This window comes from Anolis sagrei, chromosome 3, assembly GCF_037176765.1.
Source record: "Anolis sagrei isolate rAnoSag1 chromosome 3, rAnoSag1.mat, whole genome shotgun sequence".
NCBI classification, from domain to species: Eukaryota; Metazoa; Chordata; class Lepidosauria; order Squamata; family Dactyloidae; genus Anolis; species Anolis sagrei.
Window position 1 is genome coordinate 196,310,257 of NC_090023.1, and position 25,066 is coordinate 196,335,322.

The 25,066-nt window shown below is 38.6% G+C and overlaps 1 protein-coding gene across 1 annotated transcript in view; it reads left to right on the plus strand.

The window, feature by feature from the left end:
• The window catches only part of ADAM12 (ADAM metallopeptidase domain 12), a 288,191-nt gene that overhangs the window by 26,068 nt on the left and 237,057 nt on the right, over nucleotides 1-25,066 (plus strand). Inside the window, exon 2 of the mRNA XM_060768619.2 lies at nucleotides 1,764-1,879. Within this exon, the coding sequence (XP_060624602.2) occupies nucleotides 1,764-1,879 (116 nt within the window). The remainder of the gene's footprint in view (nucleotides 1-1,763; nucleotides 1,880-25,066) is intronic.

Sequence of the window (25,066 nt, forward strand, 5' to 3'; positions counted from 1 at the left end):
ATTTAGCATTGACTGGAAGGCCAGTGGGAGTTAAGATCCTGTTGTTTTATTACACTGGTATAACCCCATCACTAACACATTAACTGTGCCAGCTACAGGTGTTTGGTGTTTTTTGTTTTTAAAAGACTGTGGGAACAGCAGCAGTGAAGGAAGGGCAACAAAAAATCCATACCCTCACTACTAACAAGAAAAGCCCACAGCTCCAGCTCAAGTCTGTTTCAGCAGTGCCTGGCTTCCAAGTGGGTCCTTGACATGTTTGTATGCGTATTCTTAGAAGGCTAGCTTGGAAAATTGCCTTCCCTGTTGCATAGGGAGATTGTAGTCATATTGCTTCCACACGTGTGCATGATATTCACACACACACAACATCATACTTGAAGAGAAAGCAGGATCACTGGCGTTAGGAAAGTCTTGGAGTCGGACTCTTCTACAAGAGCAATTTTCTAGGGGTTTTTTTCATGTCATGAGTGACTTGAGAAACTGCAAGTCACTTCTGGTGTGAGAGACGTTGCCCAGGGTACACTCGAATGTTTGATATTTTACCATCCTGTGGGAGGCTTCTCTCACGTCCCTGAATGGGAAGCTAGAGCTGAGACGGGAGTTCATCCCACTCCCAGATTCGAACCACCAACCTGTCAGTCAGTAGTCCTGCTGGCACAAGGGTTTAACCGGGGGCTCACATTTTCTAGTGAAAATTGATTATTGTTTTCCCTTCAGTACTAGCAACAAGATGGTAGTTCTCTTATGCTTCTGAGTTGGGAGTAGCAGGGCTTTGTCAAGGAAGTAGACATATGTCTCCATATTCACAGCTTCTGCATCAATAGATTTAGTCAATCATGGCGTGAAAATATTTGGTGGAGGAAAAGTCTAACAAAGCAACACACCAAGCAGTACACTGATACTTGTAGGCACTCTCGTATAGCTTCCCATCATTTCACAGATCATCAGGCTCTCTCTGGCACTTGTTTGTGTTGGCAACCATTTTATATAAGGGACATCATTTTACTATGCCATTGTATAAAATTGGACTTCTATGGATATTGCAATCAGAGTGGTGTGTGTCGTGGAACCAAACTCCAGCAGATATCGAGGACCAACTCTATGTATAATTCCCTAAAATAAAGCAATCACTAGTACACGAACACACAATCGTAGAATCATAGAATAATAGAGTTGGAAGAGACCACATGGTCCATCCAGTTTAACTCCCTGCCTTGCAGGAAAAGCACAAAGTACCTCTGACAGATGGCCATCTAACCACTTCTTGGTTAGATTTATAAATTGGTAGATGAAATATAAAAGAATAAAAGCAGCATCTGCTGAAATTTCTTTTTCTCACAATAATGAGAGAGAAATGGGTCCTGCTCTTTATTTCACCTGGCAACCATATAAATCAGCCAAGTTAGGAAAGGATCGAGTCTAGATGTCATGTTAGGCATTGCTGTCAATTTCTTCAGACAACAATGATTGAAAATGATCCACAAAATCTGACTGAGCAAGGCTTGTGAACACTTCTGCTAAGACTACCACAAATGTGGCACCTAGGTGTCAGCTCATACAGTCATTTCCAATTCAGGTTTGGAAGCTGATCCAAAACAAAGTGAAACTGAAAAGACATTGCATGAATGCTTACTTGATTCCAATGTCATTTAATAATTTTCCAATGACTGAACATAAGCTTACTGTATTTTCAACTTGTTTTGTTTAGCAATATACTGCAGGTTTTAAAAACTAATATGAAGCATCTCTTCATTTTACCCTAGGAGGGGATGCTGAGAGTAAATGGATTCCAAAGAACAAACCTGAGCAGTATGAAATAACAGTCCCTTATTTCATGAATGGCCAACAGTGGAAACCAATGAAGAATTTTGATTCACAGGTAAGTCTTTGTTTGGCCGTTTATTGTAACATGGTTAAAGAATATGCTATATGCTGTCTTCTAAGGTTGCCAAGTCAGGAGCATCCTAGGCTCTCCCTGAGATTTCCAGGACCAAAATTGGAGGGTGAAAAACAATTCCTGCCAGTGCCATAGGGAACAGTCCTGGTGACATAATTAAGCAATAAGCAGTTTGTCATAGCACATTTAGATTTTTTGTTTTAAGTCCAGTTAATGAGAAAATATTTTTCTGGTTGGTCTGTCTTCTGCACAACCTCCACAACCCTGATGTCTTGCCCAATGCCTCAACCAACATGTATTTTGGTTTTTAATACTTTTTTATTTTTACTGCAAATTTGCAATTACAACAATGCCATTTTTAAAAGGAAAAGAAACAAGAACAAAGGGGAAATGACATGCTTGGGAATAGCAAGGGGGAAGGGAGAGGGAGAATGATACCAAATGCTGTCATGACTGCTAGCATATCGGAACTGCAGTGGAAGGAACTTATCACACAGACATCAGTAATGGGAAGGTAATGGTATCAAGATCCATTATGTAAAATCGTGAAAGAATTGGTGGGTTCTAATCTCATTTTTACCACCAGGGCTAGGCATCCTCAAACTGTGCAGAGGAAAAAACCTGCCCTGGTGCACGGAAGTGAACAAAATAAATAATTGCACCAAGGCTTTTTGGACAATGAGTCTCCAGCTGATAACACAAAATTGAGAGGAATCTTACAAGACACTGAAATGTTGCACTGAAGAAATTATATGATGTTGAAACATGCCATAGTCCTCCACACTGAGATTGACATTGATAAGTTGTGTGATGGACTTCTGTGTTTTACAACAAAGGAGGAAAGAAATTGTCTCCAAAGAGCAGAATAGAGATCAGAGTGTTTTCAGACAATGCCAGAGAGTATTGCCTGCCAGAGGAAAAAAATTGGTCTCTTTTGTACTTTCCACTCAAGTGTCTAATGCCTTTTACAAGAGAGTTTTCAGCTTGAGAACATAATTCTGGACCAAGGAGAGAAACTGGCTGTGTTATGAAAGTTGAGCTACAGTTGGTATTAAACAGCGGCAACAAACATTTTAAGGATTTTGCCTCTCTTCATAGTTGGCAACTCTACTTTGTGACTATTGCTTATGACATTACTATGTGCGTTTCCCCAAATTTGTATTACAGTTTAGAATGAGACTTGTTTGTTGGTTAGAGAAGGATAGCAAGTTGCATGTTTTTTTTTATAAAATTATGCAGTACAGACTACTATGGTTGAAAGTTTAATTTATCTAATTATTTTAAACTCATAGGATGAGCTGTAGAAATTCTTGGCTGTATGTCTTCGCCCAGTTAGTAGAATGCAGGATAGAGGTTTTGTGGATTATTTTTCATCTTTGTCTTGAGTACAAAATGCAGATTAAAATTGCAATGTTATGGCAGCTCTACTAGCTGCCAGTCTGCTTCCAGGCTAAATACAAAGTGCTGGCTGTTACCTTTAAAGCCCTAAATGCTTCAAGTCCGGATTATCTGACAAATCTCATCTCCCTGTATAGATCTCCTTGCGCATTTCAGTCAGTGGAGGAGGCCCTGCTCTTAGTCCCACCCCCATCTTAAGCACGGTTGGTGGGAACGAGAGAGGGAACCTTCTCCATGATTGCTCCCCACCTCTGGAGCTCCCTTCTCAAAGAAATAAAAATCCCCCCCCCCCCCATCCTCCTCTCCTTTAAAACACTTCTAAAATGCATTTATGCACTTTAGCGTAAGAAGAGGAAGAGGACTAGCAAATGTTGAGCCAATCTCATTGGAATGCTGGCAAATCTACTCACATCTTCTGGGTTGCTGCGGCACATTTTAAATTACTATTACCATGTTAGGCACATTTTATACTTTTAGTTGTGTAACTTTTCGGGACACATATGTCTTTATGGCGTTGAGTCGCATATGGCGTTGAGTCGCCAGTTAGGCTGAGAAACGGCGGTATACAAGGACAGTAAATAAATAAATAAATAAATTTATGTGTAATTATGTTTTATTTAAATATTAGTATTTGCACTTCGATATGAGTTCACTGATGTTATTTTGTATTGTTTTGATTTGTGTGTTTTGCTGATTATGGCATTGAATGTTTACTTTTTTTGTATGTAAACTGCTCTGAGTCCCCTCAGGCAGAGAGGGAGAACTATAAATAAAATTATTATTATTATTATTATTATTATTATTATTATTATTAGTAAAGCTGTCTCAAAAGTAAAGATGAGTTAATTAGCAGCATAAAGCAGGAGCCACTGAAGAATATGTAGAATAACAAAGCATCAGTTTCAGGTCCTATTGATTTGACTACATACAAAGCACATGTTTTGGTCAGTTCTACATCTGTAAAGTTAGAATTTTTTTCTGGACAATTTAATATGAAATCCTACTGGGAAATAATATTCACAGTCTCCAACAGGGTTTACTCCTGATGTGCCTAGGGCTGGAACCTGAATAGAGCTATCACATTGGGTTATGTTTTGCTTCTATATGATAAGTGGTAATTTTAGAAGATTGTAATTTTTTAATATGAAGGCAAACCTTCTGTATGTACCATCTTTCTTCATTAATATTTTCCCCACCTGCAGGAATAGTTGCTATATTTTCAATATCAGTATTTGCCAAAGGGATGTTTTCATATATCTAGAGAACTGTGTGGGATTTTAATTACGATAACACAAATGTGTTAGTTATCTACACAATTCTATTTTTAGGTCATTTAATTAGAAACAGATGGTCTTATTTTATAGTACTTGAGAGATTTCCAGATTTACTGAGTATAGTCTGTTGAAAGGGTTACACTGGAGGACTTTCCTGAAAACTGAAATATGTGTATTCAAGTCATTAATTTGTTTTCCAGATTGCTTGCAATTCAAGGTGAACATTAAAAAAAGATTTGTGGCTTGGCACAGAGATCCATATGGAGTATTGGTGTTTCCCTCAATAGAAACTTAATATAAATAAATGATTGAATTCAATCCATGGATAAATCAACAATGTTGAATAGATTGAGAGGGGGAGAAGATATATAATGAGCTTCTCATATTACATTATTGATCAAAACTAGGAAAGCTAAGCTGTTAGCATTACTCATAGGGAAGTTTAGGTTTCTGTAAGACTTCAGCATTGGATGAGATGCTGTTTTACTGTGCAAGGTTTTTTTTTTTAATTTCCACACCCTGTTCTTTATTTCATACTAACAATGAAGTAGTGTTGCCTTTCACATTTTTATTTAATGATACCATTTTTATTAAGCTTTCCAAGTTCATCTTTTTCTGTTGCTGGATACATACCTCTACAACTTTGTACCCCATAAGTTGGATGTTGAGAAGGAAAAGTATCTTTGTTGGATGTGCCATCAAAGATCCCTTTCTACTCCTTCTTTGCTTGTTTTTGCGGGACATCCTGCAGCACATTTTGCTATAGTTTTTCAATGAATATCTCATCAAGTCTCAACCAGTTCAATATAGTTTGTGTCAGCCACAAAAACAAGGTTTCTTGAGTATAACAACTACTTTTAAGTAAACATCAGACAATTAAACATGAAATAACACTTTCAAACCAGGAACAGAATTGTTTTCAAATTTTGTTACATAGTGAACTTGAAAACCTTTATGAGAACCATGAGTAAGGGTGTTTTTTATACTTGCAGGTTGCATTTACTTCTAAAATTTGGGTATAAGATGTAATATTAAACCCAGTTTTGGTGGCATGCATATCTGTAATTTTCAAAGAACTTTACCAAGATAGTAACTTCCAATTATTATGATATATTTCCAATTTACCCACAATCTAGAATTTTCCAAGGTGAAAATGCTGTTGTTTAGAACATGGATCTCCTTCACATAGAGTGAAATGTCTCAGTAAAATTGCTTTGTGAAAACGCACTAACTGGAAACAGAGGCTGTAATTTCACCTGGGAAAAGAGTTGCCAAGCTGCAGGGATCTTTCAGCATAAGCATCAGATCAAGAATCTTACCAGCTGTATTGCTGAAACAAGTGGAGCTTGTAAATCCTCAAAGCTGGTAAGACACAGGGGAAGAATGCTAGTAACTCTTAATTCATGGGAACTACAAGGCTATAAAGTGACTAAATCAATTATTTCTACAGTAGAACAGCATGGACTTGTGTGTTTCCGGTGCAGCAAGCTGTTTCTGCAATGTAATAAATTGAGATCTTATTGTATGTAGAATACAAAGGATGCATTGCCTCTCTTCAAATTGTGTTCTGGGGATTTTTTAAAGTTTGTGTTTTCCTTTGTTATCCATTCTTTTTATGGAATGGAGGTTAGAATAAAATGAACAAATGTGGAATATACATCAGCTCTATACATACAGGTGCTGCTTTCCTCAACATGTGATGGAAAGGGATGGTGGAAAGAGAAAGGGCTTTTTGATTATCCGAAAGTGCTAATGAAGAGAATTATCTTCAAAGCATTTTTTTTCATTTTCCCCTTCACTTCTTGATCTATACCCAAAGAGTACTCCTATTATCACATTGCAGACTTACCTGTTTCCTGTTTCCACAAATGAAATGGGTAATCTAGTGAGGAGGAACATCATAGCCTCTGTTCCAATAGCCAGCACATGTCAACAATATCTTTAGTGTCATGAATGAGCTACCAAAATACAGATGAGAAGGCTATGGTCTCCTCAGTCCTCATCCAACTTTGTTCAGCCTCCTTATATTGCATAAGGGTTCAGTGGGAGTGAAAGAGGTATGGCAAGATCATGAAAAACTATAAATGATCCGATCCTCTTCCAGCCTCTGCTCCCCCCTCCCCCGTGTTGTGCAGAAACAAGTTGGTGTCAAGAGCAGTGCCTGGAAGGCTGTAGGCTCCTCGATCCTTACATAGAATTTAAGATCTTCTGGGGAGGCCCTGCTCTCGGTCCCGCCTTCTTCACAGGTTCGGTTGGCGGGAACAAGAGACAGGGCCTTCTCAGTGGTGGCCCCTTGGCTGTGGAACGCCCTCCCTAGGGACATTAGATCGGCCCCTACCCTCTTAACATTTCATAAAAAAGTCAAAACCTGGCTTTGTGAGCAGGCTCTCTCAAATGCAGTGTAGCAGACAAACCCTGATCTTGGAACGACTGGACAATGCAATGGGATAATGATTTTGGTAATGAGATGTGTAGGATCTACGTTTTTTCGGGCTGAGAATAGCGGTATAGAAATATAGTAATAATAATAATAATAATAATAATAATAATAATAATAATAATAATAGTAAATTAAATAAATAAAATACCAGCCCAATTTAGCATTAAGACAGGATCATGGAAGGCTGTGGCCTCCCCCAGTTACCACTCAGCTTCCCTATACCTCTCCAATATTGCACAATTGTAGGTTAGAGAGCCTGGAGAGGATCGTGGCAGCATGTACTTATAGTCTTCCATGATTCTTTCTCACACATAGAACGGACACACCCAGGTATATTACATGAATGATGCTTTAGTCAGACATCCTCTAGAACACTGAACCCAGTTCTGGCCACACAGTTCAAGAAGGATATAGACAGACTTTAATGTGTCCAAAGAAGGATGACCAAAGTCTCCAAATTAAGTATTTATGAAGAACAACTTAGGTGTACATTTTGATATAATAACTGTAAAAACATTACCTGAGATAATATTGCCAAGAAAACCTTTTGATAAGCTCCCTGTTAGATTCCCATGTGTCAAAAATAACCTCAGGGCATATAGCAACAAACCATTGTAGTGTCTGAAGAATTTCTAGCTTTGTGAATAGATGAAGTAAGAAATTGTTCAGATAAAGTTTCATTTGTTATTTTAAAAAATTAAGAAGTATGATGGATAATATTTCCTACTGTTAGTGCTCTGCACTAACAGTTAAAAACATCTTCCATAAGTTAAATGCTTTGCACATTTTTTTGTTTTTTCTTTCTTCCTTAATGAACAAAGTTGGAGGTGGGGAGGGAGACAGATGAACTGTAGGGGAACAATCCAGAGACTTTACCAATCTGGAACTGCTCACCCCTTCCTATAAAATTGGGTGAATGAGGCAAGGTGATTGCATAATAAAAGCCTCACCTGGAAGCTTCCTGACATGTATGAGCCAAAACTGTACTGATTTCCATTATATTAACTCCTTTGACTTGGATACTAATTTTTACAGCTTTGAACATGGCAAAAGTTTATATAGCTGAACTCAGTGTCTTTCAGCATCTTAATTGCCTAATCTGGCAGGCGGGAATAGTGAATGAAGTGGCCCTGACTTAATCCAATTATTGAGAAATAGTTACGCTGAGTAAATGTCTCTTTCGCCATGCCTATGACACACAGAAAGTCTTGGATGAAATCTTGTTCTACTTGGCCAGTGAAGAATGTTGGTCTTGTCTCACAGTGATCTTGGCTAAACTGCTTTTACCGTTGAACTTAATGTACCAGATGTAAATGAGAGTGCCAACATGTTGCAAACAAGAGTGGTAGTATCCAGATTGCCTTTGTAAGTCTTACTTCTTCTGTTCTTCCAGCTTTGGGTTAGTATCTCAGTGCTAGACCTGCAAATTCCTAGCCAATTCTATGTTCCTCTGTAGCATTGTGTAATGTAATGCTCTTTCAATACAAGCATTACGACTTTCCATCATAAAAGACGTTTTGATTTTAATTAGGAATACACTGAATGTCTGGAACTCAGCATGGCCATAACAATTTAAAAGCTACAACTAATTTGATATCGTTGTGGTACATTACACTCTCTGAAGCTTTTTTAAATGAAGAATGTTAACTCTTTCTTGGCTTTTCTATATTTGTTGAGACTGACCATGTCCCATCTCTCTTGATGCTGTAGAGCAATGGTTCTCAACCTGTGGGTCCCCAGGTGTTTTGGCCTACAACTCACAGAAATCCCAGCCAGTTTACCAGCTGTTAGGCCAAAACATCTGGGGGCCCAAAGGTTGAGAACTACTGCTGTAGAGCCTTATATGACTCCTCATACATAGACATAGATACATCTATGACATCCTTGGTAATATTTTTACCTTCAGAACAACTTGCTCAGGAAGTCTTGCAAACCTTTGTCTCTCTCACAGGGACTGCTCTGGCCTCAGGTTTTGGCCTTGAAATCTCAGGAAGGAAGAAGGGCTGCTGACTTGGCAACCATAGTTTGGGTGTGCTCATAATTCCAGATTCTGACATCCCCAAACCACAGTTTTGGATCAGTGTCTTTCATCAATGGTTGTGTAAACATATTAAAATTGCTCTGGGAAATTTACTGGTTCATCTTGTGGCATAAAATTAATATATGAGAAGATTTTAGCATTTATTAGTCTCTTTACAGGCTGCTTTCAGCTTTTTGACAGCATATTGTCATTTATTTTGTGTTATGAAATCATGTAATTGTAAGAATAGGAAGAAGCCACAAAGGCCATCCAGTTCAATCCCATGTAATGTAGCAATATGCAACAAAAGTAGTCCTGAAAAAATGCCCATCCAGCCTCTGCTTAATGATGTCTAAAGATGGAGAATCCTTCACCGGCCATGACAGTCTATTCCACTGTTGAACTGCTTTTATGGTAAAAATGTTCTTTAGATGGAATGTCTTTCCATGTTGATAAGAGCAATGTTGGGTGGAAAAACTCTCCCCAGGCATTCACTCTACATGATCTTGCAGACTAAAGGCTTTTAAAATGTACAATTAGTGCAATGTGTTCTATGTGGTTGCCTTTGAAAAGTGCTCAGAAAGAGCTGCAGGTGGATTGCTAACTGAGGTTGGCTGCAGGGAGTACACAACTTCCTTGTTGCAACAGCTCCACTGGCTGCCAGTGTTGGTGATGACCTATAAAGTCCTACACAACTTGGGTACAGACTATTTGAAGGTCTGTATCTCCCCCATATGAGCCCATTAGAGCTCTGTGATCTTCTGGAGAGGCTTTCTTTCTGTCCCACCACCTTCTTAGACTCATTCAGATGGGTACAAGGGAGAGATCCTTCTTGATGACTAATCCTAGTATTTGAAACTCCCTCCTTATGGAGACCAGATCCCTTCCACACAGCTGAATAAAATCCCACATTATCTGCTTTGAACTGGAATCTATGGCAGTGTGGACTCAGCTAAGCCAGTTCAAAGCAGATATTGTATAATTTTCTGCCTTTATATTCTGGGTTATATGTCTGCTTGGAAGGGCCCCAGGATGGTTCTTTTCTTCCTCCATTTATTAGCATCTGAAGAATAGTTTTGTGCTACCAGGCTTTCAGAAACTCTATTGGATTGGCTTTTAATTACTTGTGTGAGTTTATGGTGTGTATAGTCTTTTAATGAATTCAATATTTTAACTTTATAAATTGTTTAATAGCTTTTAAAATAGCTTTTAGATTGATATTTATCAAGATTTTTGTGTAGTTTTTCATCTGTATTGTTTTTCAATATGGTGATAGGTGCCTTGAATCCCATCATTGGGGGAAAGGTGGGATATAAATGAATGGAATAACAACAATAACATTTCTGTGAGAACAATGATTAAGTTAATCAAGTTGGTATAGGTGGAGTTGAGGAATGTTAACAATAAATTAAATATTCTCTCTTAAGACTGTATTTTTGTATCTTATGTAAAAGATGGGCTAAAGAGATTCTACATTTTCCCATATAATTCTAGATTTTTTAAAAAACCAAATTCAACTTAATTTGTGAAGTTCCTGTGCAAATGTAAAATGCAATAAATTACACTGTGTAATAAAATTTGGGGAAAAAACTGTTCCTGGTTTGAAAGTGTTACTTCCTGCTTAATTGTGCATCACTTACTTTGAAAGTATACTCTATAAACTTTGATTTTGTCACTGCCATTTTAACCTTTCATATGCCATTTTTAACTTTTTGTGCAGACTGCAAAAAACAAAGGTTTTGATAGAACCAATTAGGAAATGACATTTATAATCTAGGAACAAAATCATGTTACATAGTGTTATATAAATCTGCACAGACAGACATTTTTAAAATCAATTAATAAAAATGCGACTGTCAACAATTGTGTGTGTTGTATTATTGCAAGTCATTTGAAATAAATGGTTTTAAAAACTCAAATTTTGCTGAGAATATCAGTTAGTCAGTTGAATAGGGTTCACCATATCTTTCACAAATGAAGAATTGACATTTACTCTAAGAAATTAATTTGTCAGCCATGCTTTCATGCTCTTCTAAAATTGTAGTGTCCTTTCTCCCCACCACATCCTTGCAAACTGCAGAAAATGCTAATATGATATATTCATTTGGTGTGCCTTGTGTATCTTCTAAAATACTGCATTATGTTGTCAGGATGTGTTTTACGTTATTACTGTCCAAGTGCACTCTGAACCTTCCTCCAGAAATCCTGACCATTCATTCAGGAATTTCAGGTGTAATATGCCCCAGTTCATGAGGCTAACATCTTAGTCTTGCCTTCTGTGCTGGATGGCTCACAGTTTAAGGATACTTCAACTGCAAACCATCTAGCACAGATGGCAAGAATAAACATTGCTGCTCCTGATCCTATTTGTCACTTATAGAACACTTTCAGTAAGCTGAAGTGTTTTACAATCATAATTGTATGTGCTTTAGCAACTCTGGGAGAGCTTTTATTTCTGAAATGGGAAACTGACACTGTATACTTCCAGAAGAAGGGCTCCTATACAATCAGAAGATACCATAAAGGGCTTCAATTTTTCTCCCTAAATGGATTTTTGTAGAAGGAAAAAAAAAGTATAACTGGTAGGAAAGCAGGAATTACAGTGAAGCATAATATTATAGTGAAACAATAATAATATGAAGCCACCTTGTCTATCTCTTGAGGAATCTGTGTAATGATCAAGTAGCAACAGTAAGAGCAGGTGATGGAACAACAGACTGGTTCAAGATCGGGACAGGAGTACGACAGGGCTGTCTACTCTCACCCAACCTATTCAACTGTATGCAGAACTCATCATGCAATGTGCAGGGCTCGACGAATCTAAGGCTGGAGTTAAAATTGCTGGAAGAAACATTAACAACCTTAGATATGCAGATGATACCACTTTGATGGCTGAAAGCATAGAGGAGCTGAGGAGCCTTATAAGAAGAAAGTGCAAAAGCTGGGCTGCAGTTAAACATTAAAAAAACGCAGATGATGGCAACCAGACTGATTGATAACTGGCAAATAGAGGGAGAAAATGTGGAGACAGTGACAGACTTTATATTTCTAAGTGCGAAGATTACTGCAGACAGACTGCAGCCAGGAAATCAGAAGACATGGGAGGAGAGCAATGGCCAATTTTGACAAAATAGTTGAGAGTAGAGACAACACACTGGCAACTAAGATCCACATAGTTAAAGCAGTGGTATTCCCAATAGTAACCTATGGATATGAGAGCTGGACCATAAGGAAGGCTGAGTGAAAGAAGATAGATGCTTTTGAACTGTGGTGTTGGAGGAAAATTCTGAGAATGCCTTGGACCGCCAGAAGATCCAACCAGTCCATTCTTCAGGAAATAAAGCCCGGATGCTCATTGGAGGGAAGAGGCCAAGATGAAGTCCTTTGGCCACATCATGAGAAGACAGGAAAGCTTAATTGACTTAATTGATTGACTTAATTGTTATGGAGCTAATAAGGTTACACTATTTATTTCATAACAAAATAAAGTTGACTTGCATTAAAATACCTGTGGGGGTGTTGAATATATGCTTTGTAGTCTTCTGCTACTGCTTATTTGCTGTATTAAATAAACTTTAAAAAGCTCCTTCCTATGTTTTCAAAAACCTTATCATTTCCAAAGTATCTTATCTGTTTCATGTGAAATGGATTTGCTCATGTCAGAAAACATGTGCCTTAGGAGCTTTGCTAACAGCACCTTGAAGGGTAATTTTAATCTTTGGTTTTGGAAAAATAGCTGATTTATCTGTAGTAGAAATATAGAGATCTATCACCCCAGTGTGGTGGGTATGCCTTTGTTTCAGAGAATTGAAATCCAGAAAGGGGAAAGTGAATTTGACTGCCTCAGCCATTTCCCCATGTTAAAAAATTCTATGCGTGAACCCACTAAAATGGAAATCATAAAAAAGTAGAGGTTGGGGAATTGAAAAAAGTAATTCTGGATGCATTTCAAAACAAGCTTCCAAGTGGTCTGCAGAGAGTTCAAAATACCTTGGTTTATCTATGAAAGGCTTACCTGCCCTGATGGTTTCATTGCATGTGCATATACAGTTAGTTTTGAATAAAGACAGCATGTTGAAATACTGTTCTTTTTTTGTGGTATAAGAGCCTAGCCTTATTATTTTGGTCTTATTTCTACTTCTGGTTCCAAATGTTCTGTTTAAGAATGCCCAGGAACACATTTGTTAGTTGTGGTATTCCTGTATACCTTTATGCTTTCTTGTCATTTTATATTTTAAAAATATTATTATTATTGTTATTATTATTATTATTATTATTAAACTTTATTTATAACCTGCCCTTTCTCCACGAAGGGACTCACGGCAGTTTACAGAAATAACAAAATGGCAAACATTCAATACCAAAAACCAAATAGACAATCAAAGCAAAAACATAGAGTAAACTCAATATAACTTCTAAACAATCAAAAACATGGTTTAAACTAAATAAATATAAAACACAAAAAGTCATACCAATTAATGTACAATACATTAAAAGCACAATATAATATAACATAACATGTCAGTGAGCTAAAGTAGATCTCTGTTGTTAGGGCAGGAGTGTGTATCAGCTATGTTAATTCTCCTCCTCTCCATAAACTCGATTACACAAATGGGTCTTTAGAAGCTTTTTAAAGGAGAGGAGTGGAGGAGAAGAGAGAGGGGGCTATTTTTAGTTCTTTAGGGTGGGAATTCCAGAGGTGGGGAGCGGCTACAAAGAAGGCCCCTTCTCTCATCCCCACCAACTGCACTTGAGACGGGGTGGGACTGAGAGCAGGGCCTTCTACACAGATAGAGGTGCTCATGCTGGTTTATACAAGGAGATGCAGTTTTTCAGATAGTCTGGGCCTGAATGATTATTATAAAATTAGTATGTTCTTCCTTTCTTCTGATAATGGAAGTAAAAGCAGGTAAGGTAAAGGTAAAGGTAGTCCCCTGCCATTAAGTCCAGTCATGTCTGACTCTGGGGTGTGGTGCTCATCTCCATTTCTAAGCCGAAGAGCCAGCGTTGTCCGTAGACACCTCCAAGGTCATGTGGCCGGCATGACTGCATGGAGCGCCGTTACCTTCCCGCCGGAGCGGTACCTATTGATCTACTCACATTTGCATGTTTTCTGCTAGGTTGGCAGAAGCTAGGGCTGACAGCGGAAGCTCACGCCGCTCCCCAGAATCGAACCTGCGACCTTTCGATCAACAAGCTCAGCAGTTCAGTGCTTTAACCCACTGCGCCACCGGAGGCTCTAAAAGCAGATAACAACATATTAAAACCATGTGTAGCGAACTACTGGTTATGGGTTAGAATTTAAAAGTAAAAATAAATGTTAGAACATGGCCTATATTGCTGGGTTGGAATGGGACCAGCCATTCTGTGATTCTTAAAGGGGTAGTAGCAGTAGGGGCGGAGCTAATTTACATAAGGGAGTCTGATTGGTCATATTTAAATGAGAGATGTCAGAATTTTAAAAAGGAGGGAGTTAAGGATGACAATTGGAAGAAAAAACCGAACATTCTGAGAGAGAAAAGAAGTCAGTTAGAGAGAGGGAAGAAAAGCCATTAGATGAGGATAAGTTAGGGGTCCATGAATATAGGTCAGAGAATAAGTTAAGTAAGAGTATTTAAGGAAATAGTCAGGATAGTGAGTGGAGGACAGCTGAGAGTTTGCTATTATATGGTTAACAAGTGAATCTTTCTATGTGTAAAAAGTCATAAGGATGAGAGTTGTCATGAAATAATGTTATATTCAACTAAGATGCTAATATACAAATGGAACCAACAAGCTTTTGTGCAAGACATCTATAAATAAACTCAGTTAATGTGGAGTTGCGTATGAAGACTGTTTCGCAAAACATTGAATAAGATTTAAAGAGAAACTCAGAAGAGTCCCAGCAGATTTCAGAAAAGAACTGGTATAAGTTACTGGCCTGAATTGGTGACAGTGGAGAGATATAAAGGAAAGGATCTCCCCCCCCACCCACCCCACTTGGTGTGAAGATATATTATGTGAAGAGGGCATCCCACCATGCAATCTAAAAGAAATATAAAAGATCAAAATAAAAGCATAAACACACAACTGAAAAACAATTAAACAATTCATAATTTAAAACATTATACGTTAAGCATATTAACATTTGTTTTTAAAATACATCAAACCTCTTTAAAATCTTCAGAACAGCACCATTCATTTTTAACAACCTAACTCTCATCAATTTTAAAAAAGACCTGGTGGAAGAGAAATGTTTTTTACCTGCTGCCGGAAGGAGAGCAATATTTGAAATTGCTTTGGAAAAAATGACAAGCCGCTATGGTATAAATAATCCAACTATATTTCAGCCTCTACAATGATGTCAGCCACAGCTTTGTTGGATAATTTTGGCGCTCGTTCTCCAACAAAAGAATTTTGAAGGGGAAACTCCAAAAAGGAAACAAGGGAATTGCAGTTAAGAGGTTTGATTCAGTTCATTGAGGTTTTAATTAAGACAATGGTTTCCTGTCTTACAATTATTGTGAAAACAACAAGTGTTCTCAGGCACTTCAATTACCATGTATTATTGCGCTATAGCCAATTACTGCTGTTGTGAATGTGTTTGTCTTGTATACATTTATACAAATGAAAGCATAGATTTTACTACTGTTGGATTTCATGGTCAATGCTTACTGTTTATCTCCCCACCTCCGGTGCATGTGTAAATGTATGAATGTTTTCCAGATAGCGTGACACTACATGCATTTACCAGACTAGGTCCTATGCCATTTTTTATCATGTCAGAAGCAACTTGAGAAACTGCAAGTTGCTTTTCATGTGAGAGAATTGGCCATCTGCAAAAATATTGCCCTGGGGATGCCAGATGTGTTACCATCCTCTATCCCTGCATGGGAAGCTGGAGCTGACAGATAGGAGCTCACCCTGTCTTGTGAATTCAAACCCCTGACCTTCAGGTCAACAATTCAGCTGGCTCAAGGGTTTTCTATGCCATGAAAAGTGTGTTTTATTTTAAGCATTACTGCAAAAAGAGTCATACGATATTTTAAGGACTAACTTCTGTATGAGTACCCAAGTTATTTCTAGTGAAATTTTATCTCCTTGACTTTGAACGAAGTCATATTGAGTTCAATACCACTGCTCTCCGGTGGTTAAACCCAATCCTATTCCCATGTTGACTTTTACAGGGATTGAGGCAATTCAGCCTTGAAGATTCAAAGAAAGTGTAATTTGACTGTTTAATTTAATGGCTTACTTCATAAAATAAAGCAGCAAAGGACCAGAGGGAGTGAATGAGAAGGCCAGAGGTATCCCCTGTAAAATGGGGGTAGGTATTAATATTTATCTCAGTCCCAGGAGTCATCAAGTAAATATTTCAACAAGGGCATTTAACGACCAGTCATTTTGCATCCCTGCAGTTTTGAGTCTTCCCATAATTTTGTCTGGTTAGTATCTGAATGTCAGATTTGCTCCCTAATGCTCTGGTGACAAGAAACAGAAGGAGGTTGCCTACTCAAGCAATGTGTTCAGTTTTGAGTCTTGCTTCCTCAGAGGATATAACTGAGGTCCTTTACCTCCCAAGCTTTCTTATTTTTTTTAATCAAAAAGATCATTATAACAGGATTTTTGTGGTTTTGGAGATTATGAAGTTTCCTACTTTATTTATTAAATAATATTTAATTCTCAAATTTATAATAGTGATATTTAAGATGTGGATCATCCTATTATAGAAAGCCTAAATGATTAAAATAAGCTAGCTATTTTTATTCATTTGAAAATACTACTTTCTACAAGCTAAGGAAAATGTGAAGGAATCTGGTAAATGAAACAAAGGTTCTTTTGATTCATCTCTCCAATACCCTAAATTAAGTCTTCCCTCTCTTTCATTGGCAAACACTGAATTCTGCCTTTTCAAAATTGGAAAATAATTTCTGGGAAGGAATCTGCCCCAAGAAAGCCAATAATGATTCTCACAATGTTTTGTCCTGTTCTGCCTCCTCCAAAACTACATATAATGGAGACACTCGGCCCCAGTAATTTTGCAGAAAATAATGCAATTAGTAAGTGATTTTTAGTAATAATCACAAGTTGCAAAATGTTAAAAGTTAGGACTTTTAGCATTTCTGGGCATTTTGTTAGAAAGACTGCCAGAGAAATTGGCAGTGGGAGACATATTAGCAATTTTTGGCTGCCTAGCATAAAATAAATATACAGAAGCTGAGTAGCCCTTTTCTCTTTTTTTAATCTTTCTGGCTAAACAAATGGCCTGAAAGACAAGAATTTATATTCCTATCCCTAGTAAAATTCTAGTACTAGCATCTGCTCAGACCCTGCAATTAGTAATAACCTTATATGTGAAATGATCTTGTGTAACTACAGAAGAAAACACAAAAAGTGGGACTCCTGCCAGAATTCAATTTCTCGGTTTACTTTCAGAAGTAATTTTCCATGGTTCAATAAAGTTTAATGGTGAAGATAAAGTGTAGGAACAATGCCTGGTAATATCTTAGTAATCACTGGTGGCTAAATACAATTGTCAGTCTAACAGAAACAATAATATCTATCTCTATTTCCTCTCTTCATCTTTTTCTCCTACACACTCACAAAACAGTATCTCACCACCCTGGAAGCAACAAACTCAACAAACCTCCTCCCCAGCATTAGAATGCTGAATTGTTTCAGTACTTCTTTTACTACTACTCCGTTTTATCTGCTATGGTACATAGATTCACTTAGCCAAAGAGAATTGTGATTGATTCTTCAGCAAATCCCCTACATTCTTCATAAAACACAGCCATTGCACTATTTTCCCAGTTAAATTACCCTATATATCTGTGATTCCTAAACCTTTTTTGACCAGGGACCACTCTTCAACACTAATACCAATAGGGTTACGAATCAGTTTTTGGTCAACTTTAGATTCGGTTTGGTTATTTGGGGTGCTGATTCAGAAAATTGCATTGGATAGACCATATCATCTCTAGTTTCTGATACATAACATATGCCATCCAGTAGTCGCCATCTGCTCGCCCACAGAAAACCATATTTAATAGTCTGGAGCTGCTGTGGTGGTAGTAATCATTCATGGGTAGTCAGCTTCTCCTCTCCCAATATCCCTGTAACCTCAGCTTATAAGAGGGTTTTATGAGACCAGTTGCTCTCATAGTCACGTGGTTTTGAGGCAACGATGTAATAATGGTGAGACCACGGACTATATTCTTGTTCCTGCAGACTACTAATGGTTCACAGACCACAGGTTTAGTAACCACTGCTATATAGTCTTGTATAAGTATAGAAATTTTAATTTAATAATCAACCCAATAACTTGGTTGACTTGTCCAAAGTTCAGTGTGAACTTTGTATTTTCACTCTTATCCCCTTTTCTGAGTAGAGTGGTGAAAGGCAAGAGTTCAGTCTCTCCTGGAAGAACTCAAAAGAAGCACTGACACCCTCTACTTTCCACTGTGGCACAGCCTCTGGCCTTTTTGAAACCTGGGTGGGAAAGTGGTGGCAGTGGTGGCTGGCCCCCTGAGGAGGCACCGGTGCTTTGCCCTTTCCATGGAATGACCCTCAACTTATCCATGGGTCATATCAAAATTCATAAAATTGTTCCCGAAACATGTCTTTGACTTATACAGTACATGAGGTTAACTTGTACATGAATACATATGGTATAGGCATTTTGAACCTTGCCCTTTGAAACTGCCCTGAGTTCCCTCAGGGAGAGAGGACGGTCTATAAATAAAGCAATTATTATTGTATTATTTATTAAAAACCAGAGACTTTCTTTCAGCCAAAGAGGGGCAGAAAATGTCATCCCCAAATTTTGAGTTGATCGACATAAGTTTAAGAGTCATTTTAAATAGGGTCACAATGACCATAAACTTTCTGTTAACACAACCAGTCTTAGCAATTTTATGGAGAAGAATTAGACTGTTGTCACAGGTATTGGGGCCAAATGAAGCTATAGTCTCAGATAGTGTTGAGACATTAATTGAACTCTAATGCCAAAGTATTACTATTATTATGTTTATTTGTACCCAACTTTTTATCTCCACACAGGAGACGCAAAGCAGCTATATTACTTCCTACTGCAGCGTAGTTTAGTTATAATTATCTTCTGACTGCCTGGTATCCTATTTAATTTAATTTAATTTAATTCGTACATTTGTACCCTACCCTTCTCACCCCCAAGGGGGGACTCAGGGCGGCCTCACAGCAAGCACCATTTGTGAATCAGTTGAGCTGCTGAAAGGCCCAGGAACAGCTAAGGATGGTTATTTTGTTTTCCATTGCACTAAAGGTCCATTTTAAATAACTTCTCCCATTACTCCAACTAGCAATGGCATTTTATGTTTCCTGGAATACAAAAAGCTTAATAATAATAATTGTCTATATCCAACCCCTGGGCTCTAAGACTATTCCAGAAGAAAGCCGGAATAATCTGGGACAGTATATCTTGACTCTCATGTTGGAATTCCACAACTCAAGGGTACTATTGGTTGGGGACCTGAATGCTAGGATGGGCCCAAATCACACTACACTGTTATCCAAATATAGGACAAAATTGGGCTTTTTTGAGAGCAATGTTTTATGTTGGCAAAGCCAATTAAGGTATAGTAAAGACACTGGTGTAAATTTTGCAGGATCTTGTTTAATTGCTTAGAGATTGAGTTTCATAATATTAAATGGATTAACTGAAGGTGACTACCCAGGGGATTTTAATACATGGCAAGGGCTAAAAAAAGAATACTATTGATTATATGATGGATGATTAATCTTTGCTGACCCAAATTATAAACTTCCCTATTTGGAGGGGGATCATTTTCCCCTCCTCTGGTACTTATCAAAAAGAGTACAACTACAGCAAGGTAGCCATATTATCCCAGTAAAACTAAGTGACACAGTGCAACCTGGGGTTCAGGCTAGATGGTTAGTTAGATTAGATGCAAAGAAGTGCTGGGTTACCATCAGTAACCCAATTCTTGTTGACTATCAGCAATAAATTCAGTCCTGGTCCTTCCTTATCCTTCTCTCCCATAAACATTGAGATTTCTCCCCTTTACATGCCACCATATTTGGCCTCCATTATTTTTTTTCCTCATCTGTTCAGACTTTGGCATACTACAGTAGAGTAGAGTGGCTAAAAAAATAAGCCAGTTCTTCAGCTTCTCTTTTATTTCAGTGTCATGTGGTCCAAATAGAAAAAAACAGTAACAGTGGTGGGCTGGCATAAAAAAATACAGGATGCCCCAACATAGTCTTCATTTGACTATTTCAGAGGGGACCTGAACTAATGGTATTCAACTGAGCCAAATGGCTAGTTTCCAAGAGATTACTGCATTTATTAACTAAGATATTGTGAGAATTTTGATAATTTATTTACAGTATTTATATTCTGCCCTTCTCACCCTGTAGGGGACTCAGGGCAGATTACAGTGCACATATACATGGCAAACATTCAATGCCATAGACACACAACATATATAGACAAATACATTGGCAATTTAAGCTTCATGAGGGTATGCTTGAATTCCAGCCACCGGGGGAGCTGTCGCTTCACGGTCCACTTGTGACACTGAGTCTTTGATGGAGTGCTTTCTCATTCTCTCACCCTCTGCTAGAGATTTTTATGGCGTTGTAAATTAGTTAAATTAGCCTCCCCACATAAACAGTACCTAAATTTCCTACTTGACAGATGAAACACTATTTTGGGCTGCAAAGGTCGACAGCAAGCTAAACAAATTGTCAGGAGCTTACTCGAACCCAGGCTGGCTTCGAACTCATGACCTTTTGGTCAGTGGTGATTTAATGCAGCTGACTCCTAGCCAACTGCATCACAGCCCAGGGAAAGGTGGGTTATCCACACACTTATGCTCACGCAGCAGCATCATAGAGATAAAGAGGTAGCAATTGTACAGCATTTGCCAATGGTAAATCATACAGCTATTCAAGTTGTACTGCATGTGCTCTATGTAGTGCATGTACCCTATGCCAAATTATATTCAGGAAAGATTTCCCCACACTTTGTAGTCAATAGAATTTACAGATGTATACTGATGAAAAATTAGAAAATGGAATTTCCTTTACTATAGAGCTATTACAGCACTATTTAATAGCATTCATTCTCAGGCAGATTCCTGCTCATATTACATGCATGGTGTTAAATGGTAGAGTACCTGGACCTTCAGTTTTCCTCCCCTGTTGCCTGTGTGATTTGTTATTGCCTTTCCCACTTCTTATTTCGACTACCATCTGGTCTCCAAATAGCCTTCTCTATAATGGAATTTTCAAGAAACCAAGCTGTCATTGAACAGTTGGAATCATCATGTCAGTGGCATGGTTGTATGAATCATAGGATGGGTGTTTTGTTTGGTTTTGCTATGAGTTTAAGAAACTTAAAGTTTTCCCCCTCTAAACCCCTCTAAACAAGTAGGATTTCTACTTGTTTAGAGAAAAATAAAATTTCATTTTCACAGGACAGTTTCATACCCCCAGCTGTTCCAATTTGGCTGGAGCAATAATTAATCCTCTGTCATTTGAGTTTCTCCGCTGTTTTTATAATGTGCCAGTTTACTTGTTCCTTTCCAACTTCCCTCTTTTGTCTCAGCTTTTTTCAGTTGCTGCAACTGAGTTCAAAGTGCATGGTTAATTTGCCCTTATTTAACACAGCAAGGAGGAGAGGTGAGGGTGGAGTCTTATCCTCCCCAGTATGCTCAAGCAAAAGCAAACTACTGCAACCTCTCTTAGCCTTGTCTGTTCTTTCTCATCAATACATTTTGTCCCAGTTTTGATCTGTGAAATGTTGGCATCCGTGTAGTCTATTCATTCTGTTGTATTGTGTTAGGTTGGAACACTTACAACAGTATGTTACTCCTGCTACATCTGTTTTGCAATTGCATCTTGATTTATGTATAGAACTACAGGACAGAAATAATTTGCAGGGTATCAATAAAACACACAGAGAGAGTGTTCACATCACCTGCTTGTTGGCAAAACAAAGCCAAGCTCCAAATGCTCTTCGGGAGGTAAAAAGAGTTCTAATATGCTGCCTCATAAATACACAAATTCTACAATGACGATTTAACTGTTTACAATGAGCAAGAGGTAATTCAAAACACATTTTGGGACATGTGGGCTGTAAAATCCTTCTGGTAGATCACACAGTCTATGTTGCTTAACTGTTTTATTTTCAATTAGCAGTGAGCCAAGTTGCGGACGGCTTCTTATTTGGGTTTAATTTGAAGTGCTCTCGCGGAGAGGTACTCTGTCCCTGAGCTCATTTGCTGGAATTTTGTAGGCTGCATTATCTGAATTTTGATTTTGGCGGGGCTGTAACAGAAATCTGAACGGTATTGAAGTAATGGAAATGTTTGGTGATACGCAATGAAATGATTTTAAAAAATCAGTTTTGTGGTTTTTCATTAAATGCTATTTTGTTCAACTGCTGTAACTCATAAAACATTGGCAGCTCTTGTTATTGAGAAACTGTAAAAATGTGAGCAGGCTCCAGAATTGCCTAACAAATCTAGACCAAGCAGATGTCCTTTGAATATTCAGGATATCACTGATGTACATCCATAACTTGGGTTGACAAGGGTTGCTCATGGGACTGTATTCTACAGCACTTCTGAAGAGGCACATGGCATTTGAAATGTTGTAGCACAAGCAAATGAATGCAATCTCTTCCCAGTCGCTGCTAAGTTGTGCCATGACACTTTCCTGTGATATGGCCCACAGTCACACTTTGCTCCCAGGCCACCCTCTCCTCAACTCTTCGCCCGGCACAAAATGGCATCCCCATAAAAGACAAAAATTGTAGTAAAAATGAAGGGGTTCCTCTGCTTTCCCCTTCTTTTTCTGTTTCAGCATTGTTACAGCAAATTGATTGTATCCACCTGTTTTCCCTTTCGAGTCCATCAGATTGTCTCATTCCTGTCATGCCAGTCAAGTCATGCAAGGGGTAAAGCAAGTTAAGGCTTTTTGTGGAGCTATCCCACATGCAACTCAGAAAAAGGCGTTTCAACAACAGCTCTGCCATGTGTTGCTGTGGCTTAGAATTTTTGAAGTAGAGATAGCCAAGTGGACTATTATGAAAGAGAGGTACGTACCTATTCCTTGCCCCCTTTTTCTTTCCCTTCCTCATTCTCTCCTTTCTACATTCTCTACCTCTTTCTTTCATTCTTTCCTTTGCTCTTTGGTTCCAGTCTTCCTCCTCTCTTTCCCTCCCTTTCTTCTCTCCCCATTTCTCTACTTTTTCCCTTCTCTCCTTCCTTTCCTCCCTATTTCCTTCCTTCTTTCACTTTTTATTTCATTTTCTCCTTCCTTCCTTCCTTCCTTCCTTCCTTCCTTCCTTCCTTCCTTCCTTCCCTCTTTCCTGCCTTTTCTCCCCTTTTTCTTTCCTTTCTATCTTCTTTTCTTCCTTCCTTTGGTACCTCTTTCCTTCCTTCCTTCCCTCCCTCTTTCCTTCCCTCCCTCCTTCTTTTCCTCTTTCTCTCCCTCCTCTCTTTCCTTTCCCCTTTCCCTCCTTCATTCCTTCTCTCTTTTCCTCCCTCCCTCCTTCTGTCCTTCCTTCCTGTCTGTTCTCCCTCTACCATGGTAGAGTCCCTTCCAACTTTATTCTATGAGTCTATTTAATATAGTAATATATAATAGTAACATATATATATATATATGTGTATATATATTATATGTATTATATAGCAATATATATAATAGTAATATAGAAAGTATTGTACACACACAACCAGTTACCCAACATCTATAGATAGATAGATAGATAGATAGATAGATAGATAGATAGATAGATAGATAGATATGAGTCTACACTGTCATATAATCCAGTTCTAAGTAGATAATCTGGATTTTATATGGCAGTGTGGAAGGGGTAACTTTGGGTGCATCTACATTGTAGATTTAATGTAGGAGGATGAGGCCAGTGAGGAGAGGAGGAAAAGGAAGAAAAGGGAGGGAGGGAAGAAGGAAGGAGTGACAGAGGAAAGGAAACGAAGGGAGGAAGGAAGGAGGAAAAGGAAGGAAGGGAGGCAGGGAGGAAAGAAGTAAAGGAAGAAGAAGTAAGGGAAGTAGAGGAAGGGAGGAAGGGAAGGAAGGAAGGAGGGAGGGAGAGAGGGAAGGAGAGGGTTGGACTGAGGCCTTTTGGCTCCCTTCTAACTGGTTGGCCATATGTCATGAGAACTTTGATGGTGTCTTCCTTTACTGCCAGATGAGGTTGGGCTGGATGGCCTTGAAGGGTCCTTTCAAAGCAATGTCAGTTTTGTGTGCCCAGTTGGATTGCAACCCCGATAACCCTCCATCATGGCACCTCCCTGCTTCCCTTGTGCTTTGGGAGTCTGTGTGTAGGAGACAGAGAGTCAAACTGTGTGTGCAGTGTGCCTCCCTCTTTTTTCCTTTCCTCTCTCTCCTTCGCAGCCGCTGCCTTTGATTCCTTGCCTTAGTGTTAGTTAGGGGCCGAGAGACACACAAGGAGCTCCACCTCCTCTTGTGAAATCTTACTTATGGTAATTGCTGTATATACTTGTGCATAAGGGACCTTCTACACAAGCACATAATGGGCCCTTCCACACAGCCATATAACCCAGAATATCAAAGCAGATAAACCACAATATCTGCATTGAACTAGATTATCTGAGTCCACACCGCCGTATAATCCAGTTCAATGTGGATTTTGTACAGCTCTATGGAAGGGGCCAGTCCGGTTCAGAACTGACATAGAATTACTGGTTCTTAGCTGCGTATTGGCCAGACTGGGGTCTCCTGAGTTGGCTTGGAGGCGAGACACCAGACTGAGAGCCCAGCCACATTGAAACCAGCTTCAGCATGGATGGGAATGAGGCAGAATTCCAAACCTCTCAGCACTCCAGTCCTTCCGGAATAAAATATCCACTTACCAGAGCTCCAGACTCTTCTTGTTTTGTTTCATTAAATGAGCAAAGCCACTTGGAAAGAGGGAAAGGGAGATTTCCTTTCTTTTGAAGGTGTGGAATTTAGGTGGTGGGAAGTAGGAAGGGACTGCCATCCTTGAACCCATGGAGCATGGG